This window comes from Hyla sarda, chromosome 8 (assembly GCF_029499605.1).
Source record: "Hyla sarda isolate aHylSar1 chromosome 8, aHylSar1.hap1, whole genome shotgun sequence".
In the NCBI taxonomy this organism is placed as follows: Eukaryota; Metazoa; Chordata; class Amphibia; order Anura; family Hylidae; genus Hyla; species Hyla sarda.
In genome coordinates, this window is record NC_079196.1 from 206,140,230 (window position 1) to 206,162,600 (window position 22,371).

A 22,371-nucleotide genomic window follows, 5' to 3' on the forward strand; every position below is an offset into this window, starting at 1 on the left:
GCTGGTCATACGCGGTTAGAGTCTGCCGGACCTATTGATTTTAGCAGGATTGACCATCCATCTAATGTACATGGTGGCCTGTTGGATTTCAACTTCTAAATCCTTTTTTGGGGGGGGAGATAAGTCGCTGCCAAAAGAGTCTGGCAGCGACTTTCTCCCATCTTCCCATTCAGAACACATGAATACTCTCCTAAGCCAAAGACATAGTCCGTCAGTTGCTATTTGGTCGGGTGCCGGCCATCAAACATTTAATCTCCGGGTCACACGGGGCTCATCCGCAGCATATTTCACACTGCGGATGCGCCGACGGCAGTCACAGGGGCTGCAGAGCGAGCTCCAAGCTGCGGGAAATCCCTTTGTGACTGCCGTCAGTGCATCCACATGCGTGAAATGTGCTGTGGCGCCCTGTGTGGCCCTGCCCTTAGGGTGTATTTACATGTACAGGATGTGCAGGATTTGAAGCTGCAGATTTCAATGTAAACTAAATTACTGAACAGCATCAAATCTGCAGCTTCAAATCCTGCATGTTAAATATGGGCAGGAGACTGTACGTGTAAATACCCCCTAAGGGTACGTTCACATGGTCATATTTAGTTTCAAACTTGCAGTGTATTTCCCGCTGTGAGTTTGAAAAGGGGCGGGGTCTCAGTGTGCTCCCCGCAGCAGATGTTCGACAGCAAAATCTTTGCTGTTGAAAATCCACCACAGACCCTATTGACTTCAATGGGTCTGCGGCAGATTTTCTGCAGAAGAGATTCCGCTGGAGAAAACTTTTTACTGATATCCTGCGGAGACCCCACCCCTTTTCAAACTTGCAACAGGAAATACGCCTCGCGTTTGAAAATATATACTCCCTTGTGAATGTACCCTTAGTGTACGTTCACACAGGCGAGTTACCCGGAAGTTTCCCTCTGTGGAATCTCCACCACCCAAAATCCGCAGCAGATTACATTTACCACCATGGGATCTGATTTGGATATTCCGCTGCGGAAAACCCTCCGCCAGAAACTTGCAGGTAACCCACCTGTGTGAATGCACTCTAAGGCTATGTACACAATAATAATTAGCAGTACCGCAACTAATTACCACTTGCGTTTTTCCTGGGAATAACCAAAATCGCTGTAAAGATTGTGCGTTTTACAGCGATTATGCTAATTATGTATGTCGCTGTATAATGCCCCATGTTTACCGCGATTTAGGTAATTTGCCACAAAAACGGTTTTGGTACCGCTAATTTGCCCAAGTCCATTAACATAGCCTTAGGGGTAAGTTCACATGCGGCATTGCAGCTCAGTTCCATTGAAGTGAGTGGAGTCGAGTTGTAATACCACGCACAACCTGAGGACACGCATGTCGCTGTTTTTGTACTATCCATGGTGTACCAGCAGTACCAGTCTGTGGTAAGCCTCGGTGAATGGAGGGACCATGGGGTGTAGCGGTATAGGTGGATGGGGCAAGGTAGAATTAACCCCAGAGGTAAGGTGTTATTAACCCCTAATGTTCGTGACGCCAGAGTGGTTTTTGGTTATCGGGAACCCCCCAAATGATATCTCCGATATCCCAATGGCTAGGCAGTGAAATGAGAGTCCATGACCAGGTTATGGTTTATTGGAGGCTTTACTGAGGTCAGACAGTTGTTCTAGTCTCTACATCTCGGCCAGAATCCCAGGGTGGTGGCCCGGAACACAGAAGGACCTCGCAGCTGGATGGGACCAATTATACTTGTAATGGACTTTAGATGATTGACTTTAGGCTGGACTGGACTGTAAGTAGGTACAGCAGACATAGACTTGACTTACTGGAAGTAACTGTAGATTTGAGGCCTTCCAGGTAGCCGGACACTAGGACTGAGACGTCTGGTCTTGACTGTACTCCAGTAGAAAGAGAGAGGAAAGAAAAGAGCTAATTGTAATGGCCGCCCCCTTATAAAGGGAGGCTGAGCCAAAAGCCCATAGGTCAAGCTGTGGGTCATGTGTTAAGCGCGTGACTCTCTGGGTAACATAAACATAACATGTGACATCTCAATGGTCCTTTAGACAATTACATTAGTCCTCCAAAGGTCCTTTATACTGTCTATACATTAGTATACTGACTATATACCTATTACAATAAATAACATTGTACTGACAGCAGGGGAGACACTGCAGAAGAGCCCCCTGGTCACTGAGGGACTCAACCTGACAGGGCCTAAGTGTAGTACAGGACTATGTTCTGTACTGGGACATCACAAGTCTATTTCTGTTTGATCTATACTTGGCCCCCAAACAACCAATGACATCATATGTTGCTTTACTTGATGATATCATGAGTTGCGGGAACTGATGACATCATGTCAGGACAGCCACATTGATGCACTATGTGAATAGACCAGTGTTTCCGCATGCATCCAGCTGTTGTCAAACTACAACTCCCAGCATGCCCGGACAGCCTTCGGCTGTCCGGGCATGCTAGGAGTTGTAGTTTGGCAACAGCTGGAGGCACCCTGGTTGGGAAACCCTGCACTATGCAGACCTTCGGCTGTCCGGGCATGTTAGGAGTTGTAGTTTGGCAACAGCTGGAGGCACCCTGGTTTCAAAACCCTGCACTGTGCAGGCCTTCGGCTGTCCGGGCATGCTAGGAGTTGTAGTTTGGCAACAGCTGGAGGCACCCTGGTTGGGAAACCCTGCACTATGCAGACCTTCGGCTGTCCAGGCATGCTAGCAGTTGTAGTTTGGCAACAGCTGGAGGCACCCTGGTTGGGAAACCCTGCACTGTGCAGACCTTCGGCTGTCCGGGCGTGCTAGCAGTTGTAGTTTGGCAACAGCTGGAGGCACCCTGGTTGGGAAACCCTGCACTGTGCAGACCTTCGGCTGTCCGGGCGTGCTAGCAGTTGTAGTTTGGCAACAGCTGGAGGCACCCTGGTTGGGAAACCCTGCACTGTGCAGGCCTTTGGCTGTCCGGGCGTGCTAGCAGTTGTAGTTTGGCAACAGCTGGAGGCACCCTGGTTGGGAAACCCTGCACTATGCAGACCTTCGGCTGTCCAGGCATGCTAGCAGTTGTAGTTTGGCAACAGCTGGAGGCACCCTGATTGGGAAACCCTGCACTGTGCAGACCTTCGGCTGTCCGGGCGTGCTAGCAGTTGTAGTTTGGCAACAGCTGGAGGCACCCTGATTGGGAAACCCTGCACTATGCAGACCTTTGGCTGTCCGGGCATGCTAGAAGTTGTAGTTTGGCAACAGCTGGAGGCACCCTGGTTGGGAAACACTGCACTAGGTTGACAAAACCCAAATTGACCGTGCTATAAACCTTTATAGAATCAAGGTACTAACTGGGTCGAAAGACTCAGGTACCTGCAGATTAGAGTGTGCACTAATACCAAGATGACAGTGATGAGGCTCCTGAGACTGGTTGGTTGAGGAATCATCATTGTGAGGACGGGGCGGAGGCCCAGAAGCAAAGCTTTTACTGCAGCACTTCCTCAGTTACATCTCACAGATTTATGATGTTTAAGCCAATAAAAGTGGGTGAGCCCGAGGGAGAGTCTGTTGTAACCTCTAAGCCTACCGAGTGTTTAGGATGCTGGGCCCATGACACCGATGAGTGGACGTCTAATTGTTGTCACTAGAACACATTATTAGGTGACTGGTATTATCTCTGGGTGTTAAGGCGTCATTTACATAGATTTTAATAGACACTGTCATCTGAACAAACTTTGCATAGATCAATAGTACAAGCGAATATAAGAAACTTTGTAATATATTTTATTGGACAAAAATGCTTCTTTTTCCTGTTATCAAACTCCCTGCCCCCATTGCTCAAATCTTCTTTTCTGAAAATGAGCTCAGCTTTGTCCTGTGTCTGCAAGACAAGCAATACAAGTCTATGGAGGGTGGAGGAGGGTGCGTCTAGTAGCTCTGTGTTTGGCTCACAAATCCCACTGCTCACTGATTCTGACATCCACTGCTCCGGAAGGGGCATGTCCGAGGCAAGCACCGAGCCCATCCTCACTCACCATGCATTCACTTCCTCCCTGAGTCTGCTGTGCTGTGCTGTGCTGGATCTCTTCAACCAATCACTGCCGGCTGCTCTGTGTAACCCCTTCTTCTCTGTTTTCAGACAGGAGTCTGATAAACAGGACAGGAGTGAGCACAGAGAAGTGCTAGCCCCGCCCTCATTTCCTGGACTTTGTCCCAGCCTGGGCTTCAGCTGGGACAGAAATGATGCTAAAGCCGGACAAGATTATGTTCTGGATGGTATGGGGACCCCTAGTGGTCTTTTTTATAAGCCATGATTTCTTTAAAAATAAATAAATTCATTAAATAAATCATTTTTTTTTAAGTATATGAGAAACGTTACTGTTTTGCGGAGATGTACGACACCAACATATGAAAAGTTTTAGATTCGGACTGTGCCCATTTAAACAATAGGAATTCTATGTTAACCAGTTCACTGAAAATAGCGCATATGGCGGTCCAACACCGTTGCCCTACGTTACAGTATACCTCGGCATCCCTTTTCAGGGTATATTCACACGTACAGTATCCCACACATATTTGAAGCTGCAGATTTCAATGTAAACTAATTAAACACTGATCCAAATCTACAGCTTCAAATCTTGCGCATCACATCAAGTATGCTCAGGATACTATACGTGCGGTTAGACCCTTAGGCAGAATGCTGACGGACATGTCTTATGGAATCCCTAACCAAGCCTAAGATTGGACAGCAGTTACCATCTCATGTCCCATCGCTGTCCCCATGTTTCAGGACTATCTGTACACATGATGTTGAAAAGGTTTACCGAAAACGATAGGACGTTAGTGTCCGCTTCCATTGACTTCCATGAACTGCGTCTGTAGTGGGACGGTTCTGCTCCTGTAACCTGCGTCAGCCGATATAGGTCACATCCTGAACCTCCGCATCCTAATTATAGAACACCTTGTTCTACTTCAGCTCAAATTAAATGGATTTCGTCAAGCGCATGCCGATTCTTGCCAAGTTTCTAAGTGACATTTCTGGACCGGCAAGACCTGTTCTGTGTCGGGGACAGCAGGTGTAACACGTGTGTGTCAATGTGCTGACACATACAACAGGTGTGTGTAGGTGGGGGGGACGGGACTATTGCTCATCACAAAAGAGGCAATGAATTATCTGACAGATATAGATAAAAGACCTTTAACACCGCTCTCTCGTATGTGGAGCAAATAGAGGAAAGTCAGATTTCTAAAGACGAAAGAACCGTGTTGCTGGGAAAGTAGAGAAAAAAAATAAGTTAATAAGTAAAAAGTTACTTATCGTACACACAAACGCTTTTAATGTGGATCTGAAACAGAAGGGAGGCTACACTTTATGGCAGTGGTCCCCAAACTGTGGCCCTCCAGATGTTGCAAAACTACAATTCCCAGCATGCCTGGACAGCCGTTGGCTGTCCAGGCATGCTGGGAGTTGTAGTTTTGCAACATCTGGAGGGCCACAGTTTGGGGACCACTGCTTTATGGGGTAGGGTGGGGGGTGACTAATGTCAGATGATGACAGCTTCTGACTCAAAGCTATTGTCTGCGCCAGTGTTTTCCAAACAGGGTGCCTCCAGCTGTTGCAAAAGTACAACTCCCAGCATTCCTGGGAGTTGTAGATTTGCAACAGCTGGAGGCACAGTGTTTGGAAAACACTGGTCTACACGTCTGAAATAGTAAAAAGTATGTGTAGAAATTATAATTGAAGGTGGAACTCCAGCCAACACTAACTTATATCCTATTCGCAGGATAGGGGATAAGTAGCTGATCGCACAGGGTCCAACCGCTGGGACCCCCCCGGAATGGATTCATTTATGTGGGAGCGCTGAAGAGACCTGAGTACAGCACTCGGGCATCTCCAGCACTCCCATAGACATGAATGGAGCGCGTGCCGTCTATCGTTAAGACACGGGCTCCTCACTGACAGGTGGGGTCCTTTTTTGGAGATTACGGGGGTCGGGACTCCCCACGATCCACTACTTATCCCCTATCCTGTGGATAGAGGGTAAGTTTTGGTTAGAGTTTCACCTTTCAAAATGTTTAGGACCTATTCACACAGCAGAGTTTCCGCATAACCGCACCAATTCCGCATTCATTTGGGTGGTTTCTGGCTTGTGCGGATTTTGTGCGGAATCAGTGCTGAATCCGCATGTGTAAGTTCAGAAGTGTGAATGGGAGTGTGGAATCCCATAGAAGTCTATTGGGCTTTAAAGGGGTTATCCAGGAAAAACTTTTTTTTTTTAATATATATCAACTGGCTCCAGAAAGTTAAACGGATTTGTAAATTACTTCTATTAAAAAATCTTAATCCTTTCAGTACTTATGAGCTGCTGAAGTTGAGTTGTTCTTTTCTGTCTAAGTGCTCTCTGATGACACGTGTCTCAGGAACCTCCCAGTTTAGAAGAGGTTTTCTATGGGGATTTGTTTCTAAACTGGGCGGTTCCCGAGACAGGTGTCATCAGAGAGCACTTAGACAGAAAAGAACAACCTTAACTTCAGAAGCCCATAAGTACTGAAAGGATTAAGATTTTTTAATAGAAGTAATTTACAAATCTGTTTAACTTTCTGGAACCAGTTGATATACAGTATATATAAAGTTTTTTCCTGGATAACCCATTTAATTTGAGGTGGAATCCGCATGCGGAAAGGTGCAGAATGGAGATTCTACAGCAGAAAATCCCTAGTGGCATCTACTTCAAATTGTGGAAATTTGACCCTTAGCTTTAGGGTGAAATTTTTTTACTGTAAAAAAAACAACAACAAAAAACAAACAAAACTGTGCATGGACAATTTGAAGTTGTGGATTTTTCTGCTTTTTAAAAGCAAAATTTACCGTAAATCCGCCGTGTGAGCATATTTCCTTATAGGCTGTGGATCTTCCACTCCGATTCCACTGTAGAAAATCTGTGGCATATACCCGAGCTGTGTTCACCTCTGACATTCAGACTTTTCTTCCCTACAAAGACATAACATCGGACTCATGTGGAGTCTACCGAGTGTCATCTGTGCAGAGAAGGTAGACTAAACTGACATTTACAGAGGAGATAACTTCACTTTTCTCACATTTACTGTAAAAATAGGGAATGATATCATTATATACACAGTCGTATAGGTCAGACGTCACCAGAGGCCATATAAGCAACATAGACACAATACGGAATACTAAAAAAAAGCATGCTGGGAGTTGTAGTTTTGAGACAGCTGGAGGCACCCTGGTTGAAAAACACTGCCTTAGATGCTGGTTTGGCGGGTTGCATTTAGCTGCGTCCAACCAGTGAGCAGTTTCCCAAGCAGTGCGCCTCACGCTGTTGCAAAACTACAACTCCCAGCATGCCCGGACAGCCAACGGCTGTCCGGGCATGCTGGGAGTTGTAGTTTTGCAACAGCTGGAGGCACACTGCTTGGGAAACCAATCACTGATTAAAGGGGTTATCCAGGAAAAAAACTTTTTTTTAAATAAACACTGGCTCCAGGAAGTTAAACAGATTTGTAAATTACTTCTATTAAAAAATCTTAATCCTTTCAGTACTTATGAGCTTCTGAAGTTGAGTTGTTCTTTTCTGTCTAAGTCCTCTCTGATGACACGTGTCTCGGGATCCGCCCAGTTTAGAAGCAAATCCCCATAGCAAACCTCTTCTAAACTGGGCGGTTCCCGAGACACGAGTCATCAGAAAGAGCACCTAGACAGAAAAGAACAACTCAACTTCAGAAGCTCATAAGTACTGAAAGGATTAAGATTTTTTTTATTAGAAGTAATTTACAAATCTGTTTAACTTTGTGGAGCCAGTTGATATATATATAAAAAAGTTTTTTCCTGGAATACCCCTTTAAGCTGGACCAATATATCCAATTTAGCTAATTCCCAAACCAACAAATACCAATTAGATAGCTAAAATAATCTTTAATAGAAAATCACACAAAATCCTATTACACACAAACACTGTAAAATCAATAAGCATATAGAATCAAGACTCTCCAATATAGAGATACTCCATTGGGTCAGTTGGGAAACACTGGTTCATGGGTTTATCAGCTTGTACATTGACCAAGAGTAAGACTTTTATCTATTTATTTATTTTCCTGGGAAACGCTCTTTAACCCATATAATCGGCTCGATCTGTGTTAATATGTCATCACTAGGCATTTGCACTATGGGGAAACGATTATTTTATGTCCGTGATTTTAAGAGAAAAAGGCAAACAGAGACATATGGGAGCCATAGACGTGCAGCCATAAAGTAATATTTTGTTATGGATGTTTGCTGATAGGCCCGTGATTTGTAAAGAGACAAATAAGCGTCCGTGTGAAACTTCCTGCACCAGCGTTCCCCCCCCAAACTGTGGCAAAACTACAACTCCCATCATGCCATGACAGCTTTTGGGTAGGAGTCGTAGCTTTTTTGCAGGAGAGCCGCAGGTTGGGGACTACTGGGCCTACACTGGGCCTACACTAATATAGTACCTGACATTTACACATAAGTTACTACCGCAGGCAAAGATGGCGGACATTGCTCCTAGCAACCTTCAGACAGTTAGTTTTTTTAAAACATTTTCTAACATGTCGCCAAAAACGTGAGAGCTGGAATCTGATTGGACCCCCTGAAGTGTAAAAAATGGAAGCTGGGATATGGTTAGTTGCTATGGGCAACTGTTTACTGTTTCCACAGTGGAAAAATGAAAGCTTGAATATAGTTGGTTGCTATGGGCAACTGCTTTACCGCTGGCAGTGGTAACAGTAATGCTGGAATCCAGTTGGTTGCCATGGGCAACTGCTTTTACCACCTGAAGTGTAAAAAATGGAAGCTGGGATATGGTTAGGTGCTATTGGCAACTGTTTAATGTTTCCACTGGAAAAATGAAAGCTAAGATTTGATCGGTTGCTACGGGCAACTGCTTTACTTCCCACAGTGGAAAAATGAAAGCTGGAATATAGTTGGTTGCTATGGGCAACTGCTTTGACCGCTGGCAGTGGTGACAATAATGCTGGAATCCAGTTGGTTGCCATGGGCAACTGCTTTACTGTCTGCAGTGGAGAAATGAAAGCGAGGCTAGGGTTGGTTGCTATGGGCAACCACTCCACTCCACGCACAGTTTTTTTCTACATAAAGGCCTCTGTGTAAATGTCAGTTCAGTGTATTTTCCCAGCGTGTAGGATGAGAGGCCGACACTTCCGACATGACACACAAGTGACGGCTCATTTGTCTCTCTGAATTCCAGGGAGAACCATAAGTAAACATTTATAGAAATCTAGAAGGTTGTCTCGATGGCGTTTTCACAGATATGTGAAGTGATAGTTTAGTTTAATGGAGGCTCCATCGGTGGTTCCATTCACATGTGACAGCAAGAATACCACATCATAGTGACGGAAACTACGATGAATCCCCGGCAGACCCTGTGTCGAATGGATTTGTCATATGACCTATTTCACTCCGTGTCATGGCCACAGTTATGCTTTGTAGGAAATATTAGTAAAAAAAACAGCAACATTACATATATTTCACCACTTGTAACACATTTTGAGACGCACTCAGGAGCTATTTCCTTTGAATAAATGGGTTAAATCTGCAACAAAATAGAAAAGACTAAGGGCCGGTTCACATCTGTACAACACCAGAACGTAGGGAGATACAGTTAAACAGTACCTAAACGTACGCTGTGTTATACCTATAGGCTTCCATTAGGCCATCGGTTTTGGCTATGTTTTGTCCCCTGTACGATTGGCAAAGTTCTGCATACTACGCTTTTCTGTACCACAAATCAATTGTATACGAACCTATACTATTTTATCCCCAAAGAAGTGTATTAGTGGCATATGGTGTGGTATAGGTCTACGTGTGTAAATTTAACATACGTTTTTGGTTTACGTTAGAGACTGTGGCTTGTGTTCATAATAGACATTATTGCTTCTGTTCATAGTAGATACCATGATACTGTGTCGGATCAGTCATTCAATGGATCCAAATGGCACCAGACAGACCCAATTGATTTAAAGGGGTACTCCACTGGAAAACTTTTTTTTTTCTAAATAAACTGGTGCCAGAAAGTTAAACAGATTTGTAAATTACTTGTATTTAAAAATCCTAATCCTTCCAGTACTTATCAGCTGTTATATACTCCTCAGGAAGTTATCTTCTTTTTGAATTTCCTTTCTGTCTGACCATAGTGCTCTCTGCTGACACCTATGTTCATTTTAGGAACTGTCCAGAGTAGAAGCAAATCCCCATAGAAAACCTCTCCTGTTCTGGACAGTTCCTGACATGGACAGAGGTGTCAGCAGAGAGCACTGTGGTCAGACGAAGGAAATAAAAAAAAAAAATAAAAGAACTTCCTGTGGATCATACATCAGCTGATAAGTACTGGAAGGATTAAGATTTTTAAGATTTTTTAATATAAGTAATTTACAAATATGCTTAACTTTCTGGCACCAGTTGATTAAAAAAATAAACGTTTTCCTGTGGAGTACCCCATTAAAATGTGGTCCTCCAATTTTTACCTTATATTGACAGCTAGAATGGTGCTGCATGCTGTGCTGTTTTTGCTGTCCATATTAGGCTTAGAATTAGGCGACATTCACACCTAAAAATGATCCTACCTTCATGGTATATGTTGGCAGAACAGTATGCCAATGTATTGGGTCCATTCACTTCAAGGGTCCAAATGTATTCTAAGGGCCCTTGTACACTACTGAAATTCTGCCTGAAGAAAGTGTGCAGCAGGCGCTGGTAAAAGTGGCGCTAATGTCCCCATTAAGCACGGTCTCCGTTGACGGCAATACATTTCTGCAGTGGAAATTCTGCAGTGTGCACAGAGCATCCGAATCCCATTGGAAATAATGGGAGGCTGCTGCAAGCAAAATTTCCGTAGTGTTCAAGGGTCTTAAAATTGACTTTTTTCCATACATTTCTATGCTAATACTATTAATTAGCATTACTCAAAAGTGAGACCATATGGATAAAATGTTACACTAACATAGCTTAAATTTGACTATAGATAATATTGTATATACAGCAATATATTTAAAGTATACACGTATTATATAGTAAAGTATTAAGTGAATAACTTAATAATTTATCTGCAGGAAGCTATGAATATAACAAGGAGGCAGCCATCTTTCTTTTTCCCATCATCATTTTATTTTATGTCAGTCTCCTCTTCTCACAGTTTGTTTTCATCCCTCTCACGTGGTTCGTCCTGCGTTATTCGCTCAGACATCCATGTTCTCGTCCCTTTCGTCCTCTCTCTCACGCCCCTCGCCATACATGAGATATTTCCAGAGATAAATCTCCCCTCGAATGTTTGACAGGACAGAAAGCGAGATGTGTGAGAGAATTCCTTCTACATCCAAAAGGGGTCACTTAAAACTTAAAACATGGCCGACTGCCTCTGTATAGCTTCTCATTCACCAACATTAGATCAGCCCCCCCCCTCTTGTCGTGTACATTCACATCAACGCAAATGTAAACATAAATACCGCTTTACATCCACTAGGCCTCGGAGTACTGCTAACCACATCTCCATGGCGACCACCGAGGAGCCCATACTTCTTCTGTGTGACCGGCTTTATTTGTTTAATTCACATGGTATTTGTTTATTAGCAGCTTCATCCGCACCATTTCACATTTACAATATAGAAGGATAAATGTCGTAACATCAGCGCTTGAGAATTTCTTTCACAATTTTTTTTGTAATTATTTTTAGAATAAATTGGAATATTTTTTTAAATTTTTTTTATTGGTCGTCTTTTTCTCTGAGAGAAACTGGTTTAAAGTGTTAAGGGATTTCCTGATGGGAAGGATTTTTTATCATTTCAGTCGCTGGCGAGTATGCGTAACGTGGGTGAGTGGTAGGAATGACTTCCCACGGGCCTGGGGTTTTTTTTTTCTAGGGGAAGATTTCCCAGCCCTAGGGGGGGGGAAGAAGAAAGGAGAAGGAGGGAGGTGATTAGAGAAGAGGTAGAGGATGGGGATCTGGGAGAGCGGGTAAGTGTGAGAGAGGTCTGCGTGTGGTGACGTTACGATGGAGTAGAGGCCCAGCAGGAAACGGTCGGAAAAGGGCTAACCTCTTCACTGCTGCAGGGAAGAAAACATGGGATCCCCTGCGAGAGTCTCTACTGTCTGTGAGACCCCAGCAGAGTTCCCTGTCCCTGCATCCCCTCTGGACTCATTGACCTCACTGCTCGGCTGTAAAAAAGCTCAGTTAACATCTGATTCCCACTCATTGTGAGGCTTTTATACTTTGTGTGACCTGAGCCACCATCCCAGGGCTACACTTACAGCCTCCAGCATAGTCCAAAAGGTGCGAGTAAATGTGCAGCCTGTAAAATTACATTCAGAACTTGTTTTTGGGTTATTTTGACAGTCTTGTTTTTTTTTTTTTTTTTTTGCATGGACCCTCCTTAAATGGGCAGAATCAAAAACTTTTTATATGTTGTACATCTTGGCAAAACATAAACCTTCCTAATATACTTCATAAAAAATGTATCTCCTTTTTATAAAGATAGTGGCTTATAAAAAAAAAAAAAAAAAAGAAAGACCACTAGGGGTCCCCATACCATCCAGAACATAATCCTGTCCAACTGCAGCATCAACTTTGTCCCAAATGAAGCCCAGGTTGGGACAAGGTTCAGTAAGTAAGAGCGGGACTAGCACTCCTCTGTGCTCACTCCTGTCCTGTCTATCAGACTATTGTCTGAAAACAGAGAGAAAATGGTTACAGAGCAGCCTGCAGTGATTGCATGAAGAGACCCAGCACAGCACAGCAGACTCAGTTGGGAAGTGAATGCATGGTGAGTGAGGGCGGGCTCAGTGCTTGCCTTGGACACGCCCTTCCTGAGCAGTGGATGTTAGAATGAGTGAATACCAGAACAGAGGGATTTGTGAGCCAAATACAGAAACTAGACACCTAAAAAAGAAAAGTAAACAATCTTCATGATTTACGGAGTATCATATAGAAGCATTATTTTTTTCTGTTACATGACCGGTATGCTTTAAGGGTAGGGTCACAAGGGCCGTATTTTGCTTTGTATTTGCTGTATTTTTTCCTACCCATTAAAATCAGTGGGTAGTGGAATCAGCTGTGTATTTTTCTATCCACTCTGTTCAATCTTCCAATGGAATCCACTGGAGAAGTCCCAGGACTCTATGATGAATGGGGCAGCATTTAAAGGGGTACTCCAGTGAAAAACTTTTTTTTTTTTTTTTTTTTAAATCAATTAAACAGATTTGAAAATTACTTCTATTAAAAAAAAATCTTAATCCTTCCAGTACTTATTAGCTGCTGAATACTACAGAGGAAATTATTTTCCGTTTGAAGCACAGAGCTGTCTGCTGACATCACGAGCACAGTGCTCTCTGCTGACACCTCTGTCCATTTTAGGAACTGTCCTGAGTAAAAGGAAATCCCCATAGCAAACATATGCTGTTCTGGACAGTTCCTATAATGGACAGAGATGTCAGCAGAGAGCACTGTGGTCATGATGTCAGCAGAGAGCTCTGTGTTTCAAAAAGAAAATAATTTCCGCTGTAGTATTCAGCAGCTAATAAGTACTGGAAGGATTAAGATTTTTTAATAGAAGTAATTTACAAATCTGTTTAACTTTCTGGCACCAGTTGATTTAAAAAATAAATAAATTTAAAAAAAAAGTTTTCCACTGGAGTACCCCTTTAATGTCTATGCATAAATTGGGTGCTGATTTTGCAGGAGGCAGCAGCAAACATAATATTTGTAGTGTGAATGGGTCCTTCAGGAGCACTCCTACCATAATGGATACATTGGGAATAAAGAACAGCATTTTATATACTGGTGTAAAACAAAAGAAAAAAAAGAAAAAAGTTAGAGTAGTGCCCCTTCACCTTCAGAGGATCAGAGCAGAGCATCAGAGATTTTCCAGCTTTTTGGATAGTTTTCGCAATGGTGCCACCACATAACATGGCTCTGATTGGTTTTGAACGTGGTTCACCAGTTGTCTTTCCTTGGACCACATTTGATAGGTACAGGTACTAACCACTGGAATACCTCACAAGACAGGCCTTTCTAGAGATGCTTCCAGTCAGCTAGACTTCACAATTTGGCTCTTGTTAGGCTCGGTTCACACTACGGAATTTCCGCCTGCAATTCCGCTTTGAAATTGTAGGCAGAAATTCCGCTTACTAAAATGCATAGTATAGTGCAGTGGTCTCCAACCTGCAGACCTCCAGATGTTGCAAAACTACAACTCCCAGCATGCCCGGACAGCCAACGGCTGTCCGGGCATGCTGGGAGTTGTAGTTTTGCAACATCTGGAGGTCCGCAGATTGAAGACCACTGGTATAGTGAATGGGTTTCCGTTCACAAATTCACACTTTTTTTTAAGCGGAATATGTGAATGGAAAATCAGCTTGAAAATTTCCGCCTGAAAAATGGCGTTGCTCAATCTTCAGGCGAAAATACTCGCGGAACACTTTGCAGTCTATTGGAGACTGCAGTGTCCGTGCGGTCCTAGCGCCGACTGATTCAGTCGGATATTTTCTGCCCGGAGATTCCGCAGTGTGAACCTGGCCTTAGAATCACTTACATTCTTCGGGCCCATGCACACTACAGAAATTTTTGCAACAGCATTATTTTGGTTTTAATGGGATTCTGCTGCTCTCTGCACATTGCGATATTTCCGCCATGAAAATTCCAGATTCTAGACACTGATGAATAAATGAACGTGTTCATTACTCCTACCGCAATCTCCATTGAAATGCATTGCCATCAATACGGCCTGCGTTTATAGGGGTACTCCGGTGGAATTTTTTTTTTTTTTAAATCAACTGGCACCAGAAAGTTATACAGATTTATAAATTACTTCTATAATAAAATCTTAATCCTTCCAGTACTTATCAGCTGCTGTATACTACAGAGGAAGTTCAATTGTTTTTTTCTGTCTGACCACAGTGCTCTCTGCTGACACCTCTGTCCATGTCAGGAACTGTCCAGAGCAGGAGAGGTTTTCTATGGGGATTTGCTCCTGCTCTGGACAGTTACTGACATGGACAGAGGTGTCAGCAGAGAGCACTGTGGTCAGACAGAAAAGGACAACTCAACTTCCTGTGGTGCATACTGCAGCTGATAAGTACTGAAAGGATTAAGATTTTTGAATAATTTACAATCTTTACAGTAATTTACAAATCTTTTTAACTTTCTGGAGCAAGTTCATATAAAAAAAATTTCCACCGGAGTACCCCTTTAACTTTTTTGGCATCAGTTGATTTAAAAAAAAAAATGTTTTCCATCGGAGTACCCCTATAATGCAGATGACAGTGGCCACAGCATAGTCTTAAAGGGGTACTCCAGTGGAAAACATTTTTTTTTTTTTAAATGAACTGGTGCCAGAAAGTTAAACAGATTTGTAAATTACTTCTATTAAACATTTTTAATCCGTCCAGTACTTTTTAGCAGCTGTATGCTCCAGAGGAAAATCTTTGAATTTCTTTTTCGTCTTGTCCACAGTGCTCTCTAATGACACCTGATGCCCGTATCAGGAACTGTCCAGAGCAGGAGAAAATCCCCATAGCAAACCTATGCTGCTCTGGACAGTTCCTGACACGGACAGAGGTGTCAGCAGAGAGCACTGTGGACAAGACAAAAAAGAAATTCAAAAAGTAAAGAATTTCCTCTGTAGCATACAGCTGCTAAAAAGTACTAAAAGGATCAAGATTTTTTAATAGAAGTAATTTACAAATCTGTTTAACTTTCTGGCACCAGTTCATTTAAAAAAAAAGAAGTTTTCCACCAGAGTACCCCTTTAAGTGTCAGGGAGCCCATTCATATGTCATCTATATATTCTGCATTACCTTTCATATATATATATATATATATATATATATATATATATATATATATAGTGTAAAAGCTAGACCCCACTCAGTCTTCAGCTCATTGCCTTTCATATATATATATATATATATATATATATAGTGTAATCGCTAGACCCCACTCAGTCTTCAGCTCATTGCCTTTCATATATATATATATATATATATATATATATATATATATATAGTGTAAAAGCTAGACCCCACTCAGTCTTCAGCTCATTGCCTTTCATATATGTGTGTATATATATATATATAGTGTAATAGCTAGACCCCACTCAGTCTTCAGCTCATTGCCTTTGCTGCCAAGTATAAGAGATTATGAGGCGGCGGAGGAAGCAGGACTGTAACCACTGGCTACTTTTGCCATATTTCATAGCAATACTGATAACATTTGCGAGGCCTGTTTTCTATCCAATGTAATGAAAATAAAATTTGGGAGATGCAGAGATCTTGTTGTATCCATCCAGGATGCTGTGTGTAGGGAGTGTGCAACTCCCACGTCCAAAATTCTGAGTCCACGAGCCAAAATGACACCAAGAGCCATTCACACTATTTATTATTATTATTAGGGTGCGCACAGTAAAATCCCAGGACGTGTCTCTTCTGCCCTCTGGTGTATGGTTCATGTAATTGCCAGGTTGTGCTGTATACCATACATAATGTGTTCATAACATCTGTTTCTTCTTCTCCAGAAGGTATATCATGTTACGTCTTCCTATATTGGTGCATATCAGTGTTTCCCAACCAGGGTGCCTCCAGCTGTTACAAAACTACAACTCCCAGCATGCCTGGACAGCCAACGGCTGTCCAGGCATGCTGGGAATTGTAGTTTTGCAACAGCTGGAGGCACCCTGGTTGGGAAACTCTGGTGCATATAATGGGGAAGGGGGGGGTGGTATCAGTGTTTCCCAACCAGGGTGCCTCCAGCTGTTGCAAAACTACAACTCCCAGCATGCTCGGACAGCCAACGGCTGTCCGGGCATGCTGGGAATTGTAGTTTTGCAACAGCTGGAGGCACCCTGGTTGGGAAACACTGATACCACGCCCCCCTTCCCCATTATATGCACCAGATGCCAACGGCTGTCCGGGCATGCTGGGAATTGTAGTTTTGCAACAGCTGGAGGCACCCTGGTTGGGAAACACTGATGCATATAATGGGGAAGGGGTGGGGGGTGGGGGGTGAGGGTGTTGCACATGCAGGACCTAGGCCTGGACGGCATTACAGGTTGGGTTTCCAGCTAGTAACCAGACTTCCTTTCTTTCCACAGACTCCTCATCCCTCTCTATGATGTAGACACCGGCCTCCTTATCCTGGCTGCACAGGTAAAACAAAAATGGCCGCCTCACCCCCCGAACAGCCGATGTGTCTCAGAATAGACTTGTACTTAATACAATTAATCTTTTATTATCTGTTGAATTATTTACAGAATGTATTCATCTTATGGACTTATTTGTCACCACTATACTATTTGCTGGTCAGGAGCCTGGAAAAGCTGTGTGACAACCCCATTAGAAGTTGTTATGGAGACAGTGGCCCTCATTTACTATTCTAAACCCGACCTCTTTTGTCGGGTTTTTTTGTCGCATCTTTGTCTGCGCCATGTCGCAGACATCGTGCGCCAGTCTGCGACAGGATGCGACATTTTTTCCCGACAGACCCGATGTGGATTCTCCCAAACCCAAAAAAGGGGCGTAACCCGACATTTCTGAGCTTTCCCACGTATTTATAAAGGTTTCCAACCCGAATTTGTTGAATTGTTGTGGATTTTTTCCCGACAGCTCAGAGGAGTTGGAAACCAAAACCAACAAAACGCACGTGCGACAAAAAGGATGCGACATAATAATAAATACCAGGGGAAAAAAGCAACATAGACTTACAACCCGATTTTCTAAGTAAATGAGGGCCAGTATTGGTTGCCCCCCTCCACTGTTCCCACAAACCGAATGGCTGAATAGAATTTAGGAGGGTTGTCCATTATGGACAATAATATTCTGCTATATTAGTCCCCAATAAGAAGCTTGATCATAGGTTTTCTTGCTGCTTTGGTCTGCAGCAATCAGCTGTTATCTGTGCAGGAGCAAGTGTTTACTTTCCCTACAGCGCCTCCACAGGGGGATTTAAGAATTACACTATTACACAATTTTTCAATTAAAGGGGTTATCCAGGAAAAAACTTTTTTTTATATATATATATCAACTGGCTCCAGAAAGTTAAACAGATTTGTAAATGACTTCTATTAAAAAATCTTAATCCTTTCAGTACTTATGAGCTTCTGAAGTTGAGTTGCTCTTTTCTGTCTAAGTGCTCTCTGATGACACGTGTCTCGGGAAACGCCCAGTTTAGAAGAGGTTTGCTATGGGGATTTGCTTCTAAACTGGGCGGTTCCCGAGACACGTGTCATCAGAGAGCACTTAGACAGAAAAGAACAACTCGACTTCAGAAGCTCATAAGTACTGAAAGGATTATGATTTTTTTAATAGAAGTAATTTACAAATCTGTTTAACTTTCTGGAGCCAGTTGATATTTAAAAAAAAAAGTTTTTTTCCTGGATAACCCCTTTAAATCAATCTCTGTCATGCATAAACAAATAACGTCAGTCAGATATTTCTTTTATATTTCTACACAATCTGGTTTTTATGTGTTTCAGTGCCTTTTCCTATATGTATAATACACTTTGTGGACAAAATATTTAATCCTTTCACGACCCCCCAAACAATGATCTGTAAATTCTATTTACAGGGTGAAGGTACGGTGTATTGTATGGAGGTCGGCACAGAACCCCACTCTATTGCACAATGTAAGAAAACCTTTCCTTTTATATTTTACGACTGAATGTGACCGCTCTATGTGAGTGTGTACAGTGCTCTAATGAAGTCGTCTCTTTGTATCTCACAGTGTCTCAGTGTGTCACAGAGCAGCAGTCTCGCGGCCTGGCTTTGGCCCCTAAGCTGTGCCTTGATGTCATGGGCTCTGAGGTCCTACGTCTCCTCCAGCTGACTGACAAATTCATCATTCCTATCAGTTATACAGTCCCACGCAAGGTACCATGTGTTATGATACAAAGCAAGGCCTGATGCAAAAAAAATCTTACCAGCAATAAAGTAAATGCTTATGTGGTGTAGGGGTGTTGCAATGATGCTACAGGGTCTGGTGGTATTAACCATTGGTTTGTCGTGATGCCAGGATGCAGTTGTTCTGTATGGAAGGCCCTGCCGTCAACCGGCCCAAAAACGGAAGGATAATAAACGGAATGTCCACAGCAGGATTTATGAGATAACTGGAACTTTTACTTAACTTCTTGTGCAAACAGTCTTTACAATTAAACAGTTTCTGTTGAGGTAACCGGGATGCAGGTTCCTCACAGGCTTGGCTGGGACTAATAGTCTTGAGCTTTAAGCAGAGTTGAATAGTAGTCACAAAGAATTTGTAGCTAGAGCTTTATAACTCACGGTTTTAGTAGCTGCTGGTTCTTTAGGCTTTGGCCTAGGTAAGATGAATGTAGATGTGCTGATTGTGCTTGCTTTAGTGTCAGGAACAAGAGGGCAGGAACAAGAGAGAGAATTTCATGACTGCAGCCCCTTATATACTAAGGAGGCTGGACCAATCCCATTGGTTGCAAAGCTTGTAGGTCCTGAACCCAGAGAACTCTGGGTACATCACATGACATCATCACATGATTATACAACTTTGCACATAACTTTATACATAAGGACCAATATACACTGTACCTTTATAATGCATTATACGAGGCGAGTAAAGGGTAAGCCCTGCAGGAGAGCCCTGTGGAATGGAGGGACTCTAACTGAGGGGACTTAAGACAGGGACAGGATAAGGCCCTGTACCGGGACACCACACTTACATTCCCAGAGAAGCGCTTACTAAAACAGTACTTTTTTGTCTCTAAAATACCCCATAATCCCCATGCACAAACTAAAATGCCAAATAAATCATGTACCGTATTTTCCGGTGTATAAGACGACCCCCCCAACTTTTACAGTTAAAATACAGAGTTTGGGATATACTCGCCGTATAAGACTACCCCTCTACCGCCATGTACGGTACCTTACCAGTGATTGGCTGGTTGCTGTATACAAAGCCTGCTTGGATTGGTCAGCTGTCCCTGTCTGCCCAGCCCTCCCTGTCTCCAAGACTATCCGAGCGGTACATGCCTCTTTCACCCGTCTGGCCCGCCCTTGTATCCTATTACCGTACCTCCTTCTCCACCTCTCTGATCTCGCAAATGCACACCAACGCCGCCATTCAGATCTTGCACATTCACGCCTGCACCGCCTCAGATCTCGCACATGCGCACTGCTTCACTGTAATCCTCAAGAGCGAAATCTGAGAGATCAGAGAAAGAGGTACGGTAATAGGACACATACAAGGGCGGGCCGGACGGTTGAAAGATGCATACTCTCTATCCATACCCCGGGCGTCCCGGCGGACTGCAGCACCCGCCCTATAAGACGACCCCTGACTTTTGAGAACATTTTCCTGGGTTAAAAAGTAGTTTTATACGCCAGAAAATACAGTATATATCTGATATTCTTTATGCAGTAACAACAGAACTCTGGACCATACCCAGATATGAACAAAGATATATACAAGTGTGGTACAAGGTATTAATAAAGTAACTAGGCATCAATGTATATTTTCTTGATGCCTATTGGGCCTTCTTTGCTTCCAAGATGTTTCTGTCACCTATTATGGTGATGTCATCAGAGCTTCAATTATTAGGCATAGTTATTTAGAAATATATAGCTATAGGCACCTTTTGGTGCCTAAGGTTGGGGATTAATATACAACAGAGGAAACGGAAGCATCTGAGCGGCTGTACTGCCGGTCACAAAACCCGATACGGGGCAGAAAGGAGACGACCGGAGTCACTGTTTGACTCCGCTCATTAAAGTAAATGGATTTCAGCGCCAGTCCGGCTGGGGTACGGGAGAGCCCGGCACCCGTAGTCTACAATCGTGGTGTGAATGCAGTCCTACCTTCCTTTCTAAGGGATACTTCAGCGCTAGGGCCGCGGGGCACTGAGCCGTCACTATTGACGGCTATGCAGTGCTGGCAGAATCCGCGCAAAGAATGAGCATGTTCTTTCTTTGCACGGAACAATTTCAGCGGCATAATTGTCCGCCGCTGAAATTCCGCAGTGTGAACGCTCCCTAAGAAGTCCTCTATTTGTAACTGATGCCATATATCCTTTGGTTACACATGCTATAGTCCAGACTCTTCTGAAACTACTTGTGGGGCCCATATTTATCCTAAAATCATTATATACACTGCTCAAAAAAATTACGGGAACACTTAAACAACACGATGTAACTATAAGGAAGCAACACTGATTGACAATCAATTTCACATGCTGTTGTGCAAATGGAACAGACAACAGGTGGAAATTATAGACAATTAGCAAGACACCCCCAATAAAGGAGTCGTTCTGCAGGTGGTAACCGCAGACCACTTCTCAGTTCCTATGCTTCCTGGCTGATGTTTTGGTCACTTTTGAATGCAGGCGGTGCTTTCACTCTAGTGGTAGCATGAGACGGAGTCTACAATCCACACTCAGGTAGTGCAGCTCATCCAGGATGGCACATCAATGCGAGCTGTGGCAAGAAGGTTTGCTGTGTCTGTCAGCGTTGGGAGCAAAAGAGCACAATAAGCGTATAACATATATACATTTTCACCTAGTTACGTGATTACTACCTTAGAATTGGATACAAACACTTGTATATCATTTTGTACATTGGTAGTTGGTTATGGTCTGGAGATATGTTAGATATAAAAATATGTAATTCACTTACTGTAGATTCCTTTGGCTTTTTAGTTTTGTGTATGGGTATCGCTATAAGGCTAGGTTTCCACACAGGTTTTTTTTGTGGCGTTTTTTGGAAAACGGCCACTGTATTCAAAAGGAATGGGAAATATAAAAGAAAGACTTATGCTTCTCCTTCCTACGGGATCAATCACTGTATTCCAAAAAATGCCAGAAAAAAACCTGTATGGAAACCTAGCCTAATGGTGTATTTTAGAGACAAATAATGAATGTTATACTTTAGAAAGAACTTTCATGAAAGGGAACCTGTCACGCAAGTCATACTAAATACAGCATAATATAGGGACAGACATGCTGTTTTCAGTGGTAAAGTACTGTAGGTTAGGAGAACATTCACCCTTAAAGGGTACCTCTCATCAAAAAAACGTTTGATATATTATAGATTAATGTATGCAGAATAACTTCACAATTGCATGTTATTAAAAAATATGCTTCTTTCTATTTAATTTTCCACTTTGAAGAAATGACCACTAGGGGTCTCCCTACCAGTCCTGGCAGCAAGCATTTCAGACTCATGCTGGAGTCCTAAACACTACGAGCTGCCAGTCTGCTTTGTTCACAAAGGAGAACACTCAGAGCTGCCAGCCTGCTTTGTTCACTGCCTGTTTGGCTGTGAACAAAGCAGGCTGGCAGCTCTGAGTGTTTAGGACTCCAGCATGAGTCAGAAATGCTTGCTGACAGGACTGATCGGGAAAAATAC

The 22,371-nt window shown here is 43.1% G+C and overlaps 1 protein-coding gene across 1 annotated transcript in view; it reads left to right on the plus strand.

Moving 5' to 3' along the window:
* CORO7 (coronin 7) overlaps positions 1 to 22,371 on the plus strand; it is a 206,359-nt gene that overhangs the window by 157,334 nt on the left and 26,654 nt on the right. The window contains exons 11-13 of the mRNA XM_056534991.1: positions 17,100 to 17,154; positions 18,572 to 18,629; positions 18,728 to 18,873. Coding sequence (XP_056390966.1) covers positions 17,100 to 17,154; positions 18,572 to 18,629; positions 18,728 to 18,873 — 259 coding nt within the window. The remainder of the gene's footprint in view (positions 1 to 17,099; positions 17,155 to 18,571; positions 18,630 to 18,727; positions 18,874 to 22,371) is intronic.